The sequence below is a fragment of the Nomascus leucogenys genome, chromosome 19 (assembly GCF_006542625.1).
Source record: "Nomascus leucogenys isolate Asia chromosome 19, Asia_NLE_v1, whole genome shotgun sequence".
Classification (NCBI taxonomy): Eukaryota; Metazoa; Chordata; class Mammalia; order Primates; family Hylobatidae; genus Nomascus; species Nomascus leucogenys.
In genome coordinates, this window is record NC_044399.1 from 31,756,442 (window position 1) to 31,770,278 (window position 13,837).

General features: G+C 46.3%; 1 protein-coding gene across 5 annotated transcripts in view; it reads left to right on the top strand.

Annotated features, from left to right (window-relative positions):
• Positions 1–10,274, top strand: part of GPATCH8 (G-patch domain containing 8) — a 109,326-nt gene extending 99,052 nt beyond the window's left edge. For all 5 annotated transcript variants that reach the window (XM_030799349.1, XM_030799352.1, XM_030799354.1 and 2 more), the window contains one exon: positions 4,053–10,274. In XM_030799349.1, coding sequence (XP_030655209.1) covers positions 4,053–7,938 — 3,886 coding nt within the window. In that variant the 3' untranslated portion in view covers positions 7,939–10,274. The remainder of the gene's footprint in view (positions 1–4,052) is intronic.
• The last annotated feature ends 3,563 nt before the right edge of the window (positions 10,275–13,837 follow it).

The window sequence follows — 13,837 nt, forward strand, 5'->3', positions numbered from 1 at the left end:
CAGTTTTTATTAATTGACAGATAACAATTGTACATATTCATAGATTACCTAGTAATGTTTCAATACATATATAGTGATCAGATCAGGGTAATTACCATATCCATCATGTCAAACATTTATTATTTCTTTGTGCGGGAACATTCAGTATCCTCTAACTATTTGAAACTATATAGTATTGTTAACTCTAGTCATCCTACAGTGGTATAGAACACTGGAACTTACTCTTCCTAGTTAGCTGTAATTTTGTAACAAATCTCTCCTTCTCCCGCCCTTCCCAGCTTCTAGTATCCTCTGTTCTACTTTTTACTTCTATGAGATCAACTTTTTTTTTTAGCTTCCACATATGAGTGACAACCTGCAGTGTTTGGTTTTCTGTTCCTGGGTTATTTTACTTCACATAATGTCCTCCAGTTCCTTAAAATGTTTAATAGATCCTTCTTTCAAACTAAAAGCATATCTATATAATTGTAGTATAATATACTGATTAAGTATGTGTTTTTTTGAGGCCATATTTTTCTATTTATGTGACTTAATGAAATTATACCTAAACTCTCTATGCCTCAGTTTCCTTATCTGTAAGAGATAAGAACAACTTAACAGTTGTTGTGAGGAGTGATTATTACCTTGGAAAGGCTTGAAGGGATGCCTAGCACATTAAAGATGCTCAATAAATCAATAAATTATGACACTATTACAATTATTCCCATTTTCTAACATTTATATTAAAAAGCACATACTGGGCATAGTGACTCACACCTGTAATCCCAGCACTTTGGGAGGCCAGACAGAGTAAGAGGATCACTTGAACCCAGGAGCTCAAGACCAGCCAGGGCAACATAGGAAGACCCTGTCTCTAAAAAAAACAAAAAAAATCTTAAAAATTAGCCAGGCGGCCGGGCGCGGTGGCTCACGCTTGTAATCCCAGCACTTTGGGAGGCCGAGGCGGGCGGATCACGAGGTCAGGAGATCGAGACCATGGTGAAACCCCGTCTCTACTAAAAAAAAATACAAAAAATTAGCCAGGCGTGGTGGCGGGCGCCTGTAGTCCCAGCTACTCGGAGAGGCTGAGGCAGGAGAATGGCGTGAACCCGGGAGGCGGAGCTTGCAGTGAGCCGAGATTGAGCCACTGCACTCCAGCCTGGGCGACAGAGCGATACTCCGTCTCAAAAAAAAAAAAAAAAAATTAGCCAGGCATGGTGGCACATGCCTGTAGTCCCAGCTACTCAGGAGCCTGAGGTGGAAGAATCACTTGAGCCTGGGAGATCAAGGCTGCAGTGAGCTGTGATCGCACCACTGCACTCCAGCCTGGGTGATAGAGCAAGACCCTGTCTCAAAAAAAAGAATCCCCTTTTTATTCAGTTTGGGGGGCGGGGGTTTATTTGTTTGCTGTGGAGTAGGTTTCATAACACAGTGTAAGTATTTTTTGCTCTCCAAATCTGTTGAGTTCTCATTTTCCAGTAGCAATAGTTTAGATAGCAAGAGATTACACATTGGCCAGCACGGTGGCTCACGCCTATAATCCCAGCACTTTGGGAGGCCGGGGTAGGTGGATCACCTTAGGTCAGGAGCTTGAGACCAGCCTGACCAACTTGGTGAAACTCCGTCTCTACTAAAAATACAAAAATTAGCCGAGCATGGTGGCGTACACCTGTAATCCCAGTTACTAAGGAGTCTGAGGCAGGAGAATCGCCTGAACCCAGGAGGCAGAGGTTGCAGTGAGCCAAGATTGTACCATTGCACTCCTGCCTGGGCAACAAGAGCAAAACTCCAGCTTGGGAGAAAAAAAAAAAAAAGAGAGATTACACATTGTCTGAATATACTTATCCCTGAGTTGAGGACAGCTATTAGCTAGGGTTTGGATAACAAGGACATCATACAAATAGGTATCTGATTCTGTCTAGTTCTTGATTTGGAATTTAAGGGTATAGTGTACACTGTGTAGTGTACAAACTATAAAAGTTGCAAGCCAGATGCGCGGTGGCTCACATCTGTAATCCCAGCACTTTGTGACGCAGAGGCAGGAGGATCACTTGAGGCCAGGTGTTAAAGACCAATCTGGTCAACATAGCAAGACTCTGTCGCTGCAAAATTTTTTTTTAATTAGCCAGCGTGGGCCGAGCATGGTGGCTCAAGCCTATAATCCCCACACTTTGGGAGGCCGAGGTGGGTGGATCACAAGGCCAAGAGATCAAGACCATCCTGGCCAACATGGTGAAGCCCATGTCTACTAAAAATACAAAAATTAGCTGGGCATGGTGGTACATGCCTGTAGTCCCAGCTACTTGGGAGGCTGAGGGAGGAGAATCACTTGAACCCGGGAGGTAGAGGTTGCAGTGAGCCAAGATCGCACCACTGTACTCCAACCTGGGCAATAGCGTGACACTGTCTCAAATATAAATAAATAAAATTAGCCAGCATGGTGATGTGCACCTGTAGTCATAGCTACTTAGGAGGCTGAGGTGGGAGGATTGAGCCAGGAGTTTGAGACTGCAATGAGCTATGATCATGCCACTTCACTCCAGCCTGGGCAATGCAGTTAGACCCCACCTCAAAAAAAATAAAACTTTCAGGCAAGATCATCAGTTTAAAACTATCAAGGCTCCTTGATGTTCCTTTTGTCAAAGATGAAAGTGCTCAGGTAATATTATGATTGTAGTACTGAATGCCCAGAAACTGCCACAAAACCAAAGCAAATGCTTGTTACGGTACCCAGGAGATAGGCATGGACTTTTTAGTTTCTGTGACAGACATACTGACCACAGACTGCCATAAGTAGCACAGTGGAAGTTTCTGTGTTTAACTCTGAATATGCACATTTTTAAAAAATGAAATTTGAAAGCATGGGGAAATTTTTATTTTTATTTTTTTTAGAGGTGGGGTCTCACTGTGTTGCCCAGACTGGTCTTGATCTCCTGGCCTCAAGCAATCCTCCCTCCTCAGCCTCCTGAATCACTGAGATTACAGAAGTGAGCCACCCTTGCCCAGCAAGAGTTTTTCTTTAGTTGAATGAAATAAAACCTATGTGAATACATGTACAGCCATACATTAGATAACATACTGATGGACAAAATTATAAAATAAGAAATGAGATCAGAAACATAGTAATGATGGGCTATTTCAGTCGTGACATAAGTCTTACTTTTTTTTTTTTTGGTTTTTTTTTTTTTTTTTTGAGACAGAGTCTTGCTGTGTCGCCCAGGCTGGAGTGCAGTGGTGCTGCGATCTCAGCTCACTGCAACCTCTGCCTCCCAGGTTCAAGCAATTTTGCTGCCTCAGCCTCCTGAGTAGCTGGGATTACAGACGCCCGCCACCAAGGCCGGCTAGTTTTTGTATTTTTAGTAGAGACCAGGTTTCACCATGTTGGTCAGGCTGGTCTTGAACCCCTGACCTCGTGATCTGCTCGCCTCCACCTCCCAAAGTGCTGGGATTACAGGCGTGAGCCACTGCGCCCGGCCTCTACTTTATTTATTTATTTATTTTTTTTTTTTTTTTTAATTTTTTTGAGAGGGAGTCTCGCTCTGTCACCCAGACTGGAGTGCAGTGGCGTGATCTCAGCTCACTGCAACCTCCATCTCCCAGGTTAGAGCGATTCTCCTGCCTCAGCCTCCCAAGTAGCTGGGATTACAGGTGTGTGCCACCATGCCTGGCTAATTTTTGTATTTTTAGTAGAGACAGGGTTTCACCGTGTTGTCCGGGCTGTTTATGAACTTCTGACCTCAAGCAGTCTGTCCACCTTGGCCTCTCAAAGTGCTGGGATTACAGGCATGAGCCACCACACCCAGCTTTTTGTACTTTAGACAGCTTAAGGAAAAATTATGTAATAACTGGCTGGCCCTGGGAATTTGGTAGGTTAACGGAATGAGTCTTTGCCTAACCTCCTCTGAGAAAGTTGCATTTGTTAGTATAGGGCTAGGGAATATGACCACCACTCACTGTCTTTGAGACCTACCTATAATGAATGATAGGATATAAGAGATTAGTATTTTATAAGGTTTATGAAATGTACTCTTAAACCTGCTTTTTGTTTTTTATTTTTCTAAATCATCATGTAGTGCACCTGGAAGTGGTCCCATGTTCAAACCAACCACAGTGGCTGTAGATGAAGAAGGTGGAGAAGATGATAAAGATGAATCAGCTACAAATAGTGGCACAGGTGCCACTGCTTCTTGTGGCCTGGGATCTGAATTCTCCATAGATAAAGGAGGCCCTTTCACTGCAGTACAAATCACTAATACCACTGGACTGGCCCAGGCTCCTGGGTTAGCCTCCCAAGGCATCAGCTTTGGCATTAAGAATAATCTGGGGACCCCACTGCAAAAATTGGGAGTGTCATTTTCTTTTGCCAAGAAGGCTCCTGTCAAACTCGAATCAATAGCATCAGTTTTCAAGGACCACGCAGAGGAAGGGACCTCTGAAGATGGAACAAAACCCGATGAGAAGGGTTCTGACCAAGGACTGCAGAAGATAGGAGACTCTGATGGGAGCAGTAATCTTGATGGTAAAAAAGAGGATGAAGACTCTCCGGATGGAGGGTCCCTTGCCTCAACATTATCCAAATTAAAAAGGATGAAACGAGAAGAAGGGGCTGGGGCTACAGAGCCCGAGTATTACCATTACATCCCCCCAGCACACTGCAAAGTAAAACCTAATTTTCCCTTCCTACTTTTTATGAGAGCCAGTGAACAAATGGAAGGTGATAATACTACACACCCAAAGAATGCCCCAGAGAGTAAAAAAGGCAGTTCTCCCAAGCCTAAAAGCTGCATCAAGGCGGCAGCAAGCCAAGGAGCAGAAAAGACAGTTAGTGAAGTTTCTGAGCAGCCGAAGGAAACCAGCATGACCGAGCCCTCAGAACCAGGAAGCAAAGCTGAGGCAAAGAAGGCCTTAGGAGGGGATGTAAGTGATCAGAGTTTAGAGAGTCATAGTCAGAAGGTTTCAGAGACCCAAATGGGTGAGTCCAACTCTTCTAAAGAAACCTCTGTGGCCACCCCAGCAGGGAAAGAAAGCCAAGAAGGACCCAAACATCCTACTGGTCCCTTCTTCCCAGTTTTGAGCAAAGATGAAAGCACTGCCCTCCAGTGGCCGTCAGAACTATTAATTTTCACCAAGGCAGAACCCTCCATTTCATACAGTTGTAACCCTTTATATTTTGACTTTAAACTTTCAAGGAACAAAGATGCCAGAACTAAAGGAACAGAAAAACCAAAGGATATAGGAAGCTCCTCAAAGGACCATCTCCAAGGCCTAGATCCTGGTGAGCCAAATAAAAAGAAGGAAGTGGGTGGAGAGAAAATAGTACGTTCCTCAGGAGGCAGAATGGACGCACCTGCTTCAGGGTCGGCCTGTAGCAGCCTGAACAAGCAGGAGCCTGGGGGTAGCCATGGGTCTGAAACAGAAGACACAGGGAGAAGCCTTCCCAGCAAGAAAGAACGATCTGGGAAGTCCCACCGGCACAAAAAGAAAAAGAAGCACAAAAAATCCAACAAACACAAACGTAAACACAAGGCTGACACAGAAGAGAAAAGCTCTAAGGCAGAGTCGGGGGAGAAATCTAAGAAGCGCAAGAAACGAAAACGAAAGAAGAATAAGTCATCAGCTCCAGCAGATTCTGAACGAGGACCCAAACCAGAACCCCCTGGGAGTGGCAGTCCTGCACCGCCAAGAAGGCGGCGGCGAGCTCAAGATGACTCCCAGCGGAGATCCCTCCCAGCTGAAGAGGGGAGCAGTGGCAAAAAGGATGAAGGTGGGGGTGGTAGCAGCTCCCAAGACCATGGTGGGAGGAAACACAAAGGTGACCTTCCACCTTCATCCTGCCAGAGAAGAGCAGGCACCAAACGGAGCAGCCGGTCTAGCCATCGGAGCCAACCCAGTAGTGGAGATGAGGATAGTGATGATGCTTCCTCACACCGGCTGCACCAGAAGTCTCCATCCCAGTACAGTGAGGAAGAAGAAGAGGAAGATTCAGGCAGTGAGCATTCCCGCAGCCACTCAAGGTCTGGCCGGCGCCATTCCTCACATCGTTCCTCCCGCCGTTCTTATTCAAGTAGCTCAGATGCCTCTTCAGACCAGAGCTGCTATAGTAGACAGCGCAGTTACTCTGATGATAGCTACAGTGACTACAGTGACAGATCACGAAGGCACTCCAAGCGCTCCCATGACTCAGATGACTCAGACTATGCCAGCTCCAAACACCGATCAAAACGGCACAAATATTCATCTTCTGATGATGACTATAGCCTCAGTTGCAGCCAGTCCCGAAGCCGATCTCGGAGTCATACCAGAGAGCGCTCAAGATCCCGGGGCCGCAGCCGCAGCAGCAGTTGTAGTCGTAGTCGAAGCAAGCGGAGAAGCCGTAGCACCACAGCCCACAGCTGGCAACGGAGCCGGAGCTATAGCCGGGACCGCAGCCGCAGCACCAGGAGCCCTTCCCAGAGATCAGGCTCCAGGAAGGGATCATGGGGTCACGAGAGCCCTGAGGAGAGGCATTCTGGGCGTCGGGACTTCATTCGTTCTAAGATCTACCGCTCCCAGTCCCCCCACTATTTCCGATCAGGCCGGGGAGAAGGTCCTGGGAAGAAAGATGATGGCAGAGGAGATGACAGTAAAACAACAGGTCCACCTTCCCAGAACAGCAACATTGGCACGGGAAGAGGGTCAGAAAGTGACTGCAGTCCTGAGGACAAGAACTCTGTCACTGCCAAACTGCTACTGGAGAAGATCCAGTCAAGGAAAGTGGAGAGGAAACCTAGTGTGAGTGAGGAGGTGCAGGCCACCCCTAATAAAGCTGGGCCCAAGCTCAAGGACCCCCCACAAGGTTACTTTGGGCCCAAGCTCCCCCCATCTCTTGGCAATAAGCCTGTCCTTCCACTGATAGGGAAGCTCCCAGCTACCCGAAAGCCCAATAGGAAGTGTGAAGAGTCTGGCTTGGAAAGGGGGGAAGAGCAAGAACAGTCAGAGACAGAAGAGGGGCCCCCAGGGAGTAGTGATGCCCTATTTGGGCATCAGTTCCCTTCAGAGGAAACAACTGGCCCCTTATTAGACCCACCCCCAGAAGAGTCAAAGTCTGAAGAAGTTACTGCTGATCACCCTGTGGCTCCACTAGGCACCCCAGCACACTCTGACTGCTACCCTGGGGACCCAACCATCTCCCATAACTACCTCCCTGACCCCAGTGATGGGGACACCCTGGAGTCCCTGGATAGCAGCAGTCAGCCAGGCCCTGTGGAGTCCAGCTTGCTGCCTATAGCACCAGACCTTGAGCATTTCCCCAGTTATGCGCCTCCCAGTGGGGATCCTAGTATTGAGTCAACAGATGGGGCTGAGGATGCTTCACTGGCCCCCCTGGAAAGCCAGCCCATCACCTTCACCCCTGAGGAGATGGAGAAGTACAGCAAGCTCCAGCAGGCTGCTCAGCAACACATCCAGCAGCAGCTTCTGGCCAAGCAAGTAAAGGCCTTTCCAGCCTCAGCTGCCCTGGCCCCAGCCACACCAGCCCTGCAACCCATCCACATTCAGCAGCCAGCTACAGCCTCTGCCACCTCCATCACAACTGTTCAGCATGCCATCCTACAACATCATGCTGCCGCAGCTGCTGCCGCCATCGGCATTCACCCTCATCCCCATCCCCAACCACTTGCCCAGGTGCATCATATTCCCCAGCCCCATCTGACCCCCATTTCTTTGTCCCACCTCACTCACTCAATCATCCCTGGCCACCCTGCCACCTTTCTCGCTAGCCATCCCATCCACATCATTCCCGCCTCAGCCATCCATCCTGGGCCCTTCACCTTTCACCCTGTCCCACATGCTGCCCTCTACCCCACCCTACTTGCTCCACGGCCTGCTGCAGCAGCTGCCACTGCACTCCACCTTCACCCACTACTTCACCCCATCTTCTCAGGTCAGGACCTGCAACATCCCCCTAGCCATGGCACATGAGTTGGGGAATGGGATCCTAGGTAGGGCCAGGGGAGAAGACCCATAAATGTTCTCTTGGGGGTGTTGAGCCATTAATACCAGCGAGTAGAAGCTGGGATGGGCAGTGTCTGACAGCCAAAGAATTGAGTTTTGGCTTGCAGGGGTGGGTTTAGATTTGAAGTTTGCTTTCAGTTTACTATCAGGGATTTCTTTTTCCTGTCCTCCTCTCAATTTGTCCCTCCCTCTTCTGTGTTTCTAAGCTAGGGAACACCAGTAAGTGCTACCCACCCCTCTGCAGCAACATCTCCAAACTGTCAAGTTTAGATAATCCCCTCCTCCTCCTGCTTTTTTCCTCTGCTCTCCCCTTCTATAAATTTTAAAACATTTTCCTCCCCTCTGGCCAGTGGGTTATCACCAGAGCACTTGCTGTGGGTCCATCTGGTCTTGCCTTCTCAGTGCCACAGGGAAGGCCAAGCTGTTCTAGTGGTGGAAGTGCCACCACTTTGGGGTAGTATCTTTGACCATCCTTGGTGACGTTATGTTATCCCAACTGAGGTGGAAAGAGTCTCACCTGGAACCTGATATAACTCAGGCTGCAATTCCATCCAGTTCACACATCAACGGAGCCACACATTTGGCACTGTTATCTTGGTATCCCTCATCCCAGAAGAGGCATCTCCATATCCCAGAAAAGAAGATCCTATCATGAATAAAAGCTGTGTGGAACATAGAGTTGCCCGTGTGCTTTCCCAGAGAGGAGCTCATGTGTCTGAAGTGAAGGGTATATTTTCTTCTGTTGTGTTGATGTTTCCTTCTTAATTTATAGGATTTTTTAATGTAAAAAATTGCACTGAACTCTATAAACGTAAATGCTGCTTTTTGTAGCTCATATAAAAAAGGTTCCATATTTGTAGTATACTGCAATAATATTTTTTACATCCAGCTCTTTAAGTGATCCTCGTTCTGGTGGCTTTGTGTAAATATGTTTGCCCTAGTTGAATTAAGAAACTTTAAAGGTTATACAATGAAAACAAATAAAATACTTGTTTTCTGCTAGATGCAAAACTGACTAAGCATGTATATTTTACCAAGCTTATGTATTTTTTGAAGTTATTAACTATAAAATGTTAAAACATTTTTTGCTGGGACAAAATGTTAAGTAATTTGCAGTATGTAGTGCCCCCAGTATTGAGATTTTTGAGCTAATGGGCAGCAGTCAGCTGGGGGCTTCTGAGGGATGCTCATCTTTAATAGTCTCCCTCATGTACTTTTGCTGTACACAGAGAAACAGGTGGACCCCACAGAGGAGAAGGAGGGGACTCAACAGCTTTATTGTCTGGAAGCAGTGAGATTTGGTGATTGTCTGGGGGGATTCCTGGGTGTCCCTGGGTACCTTGTTCCAGGCAGTCAGTCCATTTGCCTTCCTAATACTTAGCCCCCTCTGACAATTTTTTTTTTTTTAATGTGCCTTTTGGGTTGGTAGAAACTGAAGTAGAAGTAGGCTGGAGGATGAGTTGGGACAGTCTTCTTCCTTTTGTTGGGAGGTGAGCACATTTACAGATACTTCAAATTCTTTTGCTTCATAGTTTCCATGCCCTCTGCCCAGCTCAGTTTAGACAGTAAGCGTTCCTTATTTCTTTTCTCCCATGACACTGACAAGAGGAATTACCACCTCAGCCTCTTTTGCCCCTCTTCTTGCCTTTCACCCAGGCTCTCAGCCCTAATTAACACACTGACCCAAAGGTGCTTGTATTGCAGGTCCCATCTCCTTTGATGAGGTTAACAGTTCCCACTTTGGCATTTTCCTAACTATTCTTGTGGCTAGAATTGGTTGGTTGGTCACTTGACAAGAAAAACCATACTTACCTGGGCCAAGGCTCTGTGTTCCTGCCTTCTCAAATTCCCAAAAGAGAAAAGTTTTAAGTTTATGAAAAGAAAGTGGCAGGCAAACACAACTCTTGACTGACTTCCCACCCTCCTACCTGTTCAGTACTCCTCATCTGATTCAGAAGCATCACTTCTTGGATAACTAGCACTGGATAAACGAAATCATCTGTGTAAGTGAAGGGACTCATTTTTCTTTGCTTTCAGCCCATGTAAATAAATAATACAGTATTAACATTTTCGTGCTGCTTCCCATTAGCTTGTAGATTGAGCCATACTCTGGCTGCCTCTGCCTTCCTAGGGGCATTTTCTTTAACTTCCAGAATAGTGATTTTAAAACTAAAAAAATAAAAATAAACCTTACTTACAAGCATAACAGATTGTATTTAACTTTATCACATATGATAGAGATATATATGCTGTAAAATGAGGGAAAGGAACTTTCTAATAAACCAATGATTTGTGGAAACTTAGCAGAGTCTGTCGTAATTGTTGCCCCATCCACTCAAAGTTAGGTAGGGTTGGAGGTGTGGGTTATAAATAACATCTTGTTTGACATGACCAAGGAATAGAGAGAGTCCTGTGAACCAGTTTGAGATGTTTGCAGTTGTGCTTCTGAAAGCTCGGGCTACTCAGAGAGGAAAGATGATGGTGTGGGAGGTGGTAATAATAGTTAATTTCTCTCAGTTGTAGGTAGATGTATTGGAATGTACACCTCCTTTCCACTTCCTCTTTCCCACAAGAGGAAAGATTTCCTTCCATTTTAGATATATAATCTGTGTGTAGTAGAATATATGGTGTATATATAGGGGCTTACTAAATGGGTGTGGAATTTCTGGCTTTGAATTTTAGGATTTTGGACTACTTTAAGGGCACTGAGATGACAAGAATCATCTGCCAGACTTTTGTCCTCCAGGTGGAGTTCTGTATGCCAGTCTTCAGTTACTCTCCTCAGCCCTTTAATACCACTACAATGTTTGAGCACCTCTACTTGGTATAAGGAAATATGGCCTGATTGTTACAGAGAAGATAAAAACCCCACTCTTCCATATCAAAAAATCACAAAAGAGGCAGGGAAAATTTAGCGTGGAAAGCTACCATAGAGTTGTAGTGATAAATTAGCTTTCCCTCCCAACCTCAGCCTTTCAAGAAGGAAAGGCTTTGTTTCCTACTGTCTTTTGATACATTTCTTTCCTACTTTGTTTGATATATCTGTGTTCTCCCTTTGGTTAAAGAGGAGCTGTTCAACTTGAACCTGGCGTTGAGTACTCAGATCTGCCTATATTCCTAAAATAGCAAAGATCCTTACCTAGAAAGAAATGATGTTAGACCTACAAAAATTACCCAGGCGTAGTGGCACATGCCTGTAATCCCAGTTACTTGAGAGGCTGAGGCAGGAGAATCGCTTGAACCGGGAGGTTGCAGTGAGCCAAGATCACACCACTGCACTCTAGCCTGGGCAACAGAGTGAGACCCTGTCTCTCTCACACACACACACACACACGTTAGAAAATGAAAAATGAGGCCAGGTGTGGTGGCTCATATCTAATCCCAGCACTTTCGAAGGCCAAGGCAGGTGGATCACTTGAGGTCAGGAGTTTGAGATCAGCCTGGCCAACATGGTGAAACCCCATCTCTACTAAAAATTAAAAAAAAAAAAAAAATTGGCCAGGCATGGTGGTGTATGCCTGTAATTGCAGCTACTCAAGAGGCTGAGGTAGGAGAATCGCTTGAACGTGGGAAGTGGAGGTTGCAGTGAGCCGAGATCATGCCACTGCACTCCAGCCTGAGTGACAGAGTGAGACTCTGTCTCAGAAAAAAAAAAAAAAAGGCGGGGCACGGTGGCTCAAGCCTGTAATCCCAGCCCTGAGGCCGAGGTAGGCGAATCACGAGGTCAGGAGATCGAGACCAGCCTGACTAACATGGTGAAACCCCGTCTTTACTAAAAATACAAAAATTAGCCAGGCATGGTGGCGCGCACCTGTAATCCCAGTTACTCTGGAAGCTGAGACAGGAGAATCGCTTGAACCCGGGAGGCAGAGCTTCCAGTGAGCCAAGATCACGCCACTGCATTCCAGCCTGGGTGACAGAGTGAGATGCCGTCTCAAAAACAAAAGTGATTTTCTGAGAGCAGGGGAGGTGACAAGTCAGAGGCAGACTGGACTGTATAGAGTGTTATGTGAAGGTATGTGCAGTTAATTGCCTTGTTCTGATAAGGCCTCAGCCACCTTGGCCTGAAACATGAAAGTACTCCCTCTTCAAACCCTTGATGACTAATTCAAGCCTCGTCAGCCATTTCCATTCTTATTTGCCAAAGACAGCTTCACTCACTTCTACCAACTCATATCTCAATTATTGCAGCATTTTCCTGGGTGGCCTTCCTGACTAGGACCTAATTCCCTGTTCTGTGTAAGCTTACTGGCTTTTCAGAATCTGAATGCAACTCATTTTGTATTCATTGCTTCCCAGTAAAATTGTAATCTCTGAGAGAACAGGGAGTGATTCTTTTATCCCCCACCCCGCAGCCCCCAGCGTATCTCACACTGAATACATAGTAAACATTTTGATTATATGTTCAAGAATATGAGCAAAGTGGCCAGGCGCAGTGTCTCGTGCCTATAATCTCAGTACTTTGGGAGGCCAAGGCGGGAGGATCTCTTGAGCTCAGAAATTCGAGGCCAACCTGGGTAACATAGCAAGACCCCATCTCTACAAAACAAGTTAAAAGTTAGCTGGGCATGGTGGCACAAGCCTGTGGTCCCAGCTATTCATGAAGCTGATGTGGGAGGATTGCTTGAGCCCAGGGGTCAAGTCTGTAGTGAGCCGTGATCAGGTCACTGCACTACAGCCTGGGTGACAGAGCAAGACCCTGTCTCAAAAATATAAAGAATATGAGCCAAGTAAAATACCATTTACTGAGGATTGTGCATCAGAATTGAGCCAAAAAAAATACAAAAATGTGTTTTTTGGTTTTTGGTTTTTGGTTTTTTGGTTTTTTTGAGATGGAATTTTGCTCTTGTTGCCCAGGCTGGAGTGTGATGGCACGATCTTGGCTGACCGCAACTTCCGTCTCCCAGGTTCAAGCAATTCTCCTTCCTCAGCCTCCCAAGCAGCTGAGATTATAGGTGTGCACCACCACACCCGGCTAATTTTTGTATTTTTAGTAGAGACAGGGTTTCGCCATGTTGGCCAGGCTGGTCTCAAACTCCTGGCCTTGATCAAGCGATCTGCCCACCTTGGCCTCCCAAAGTGTTGGGATTACAGGTGTGAGCCACCATGCCCAGCCAAAAAAAAAATCGTTTTTAAGGCATAGTCTTACTCTTGCCCAGGCTGGACTGGAGTGGCAAAATCATAGTGCACTGTAACCTAAAACTCCTGGACTCAAGTGATTCTCCTGCCTCAGCCTCCTCAGTAGCTGGAACTACAGGTGTGCACTACCATGCCTGGCTAATTTTAATTTTTTTGTAGAGACAGGGTCTCACTGTGTTGCCCAGTCTGGTCCCAAACACCTGGCTTCAAGCAGTCCTCATCTTGGCCTCCCAAAGTGCTGGGGTTTACAGGCATGAGCCACCACACCTGGCCTAAAAAATCTTTATAATTTTCTTTTTCTTTTCTTCCTTTTCTTTTCTTTCTTTCTTTTTTTTTTTTTGATGGAGTCTCACTCTGTCGCCCAGGCTGGAGTGCAGTGTCATGATCTTAGCTCACTGCCACCTCCGCCTCACAGATTCAAGCAATTCTTTTGCCTCAGCCTCCCAAGTAGCTGGGATTACAGACACGCACCACCACGCCCAGCTAATTTTTGTATTTTTAGTAGAGACGGGGTTTCACTAGGTTGGCCAGGCTGGTCTCGAACTCCTGATCTTGTGGTCCACTCACCTCGGCCTCCCAAAGTGTTGGGATTACAGGCATGAACCACCGCGCCCAGCTAAAATCTTTATGATTTTCCATCCCCCATGGATTAAAGTTCAGATTCCTTAATATGGCATTCAAGGACCTCCAGTGATTTGAATCCCCAAGATTTCCTTTACCCCCTTGC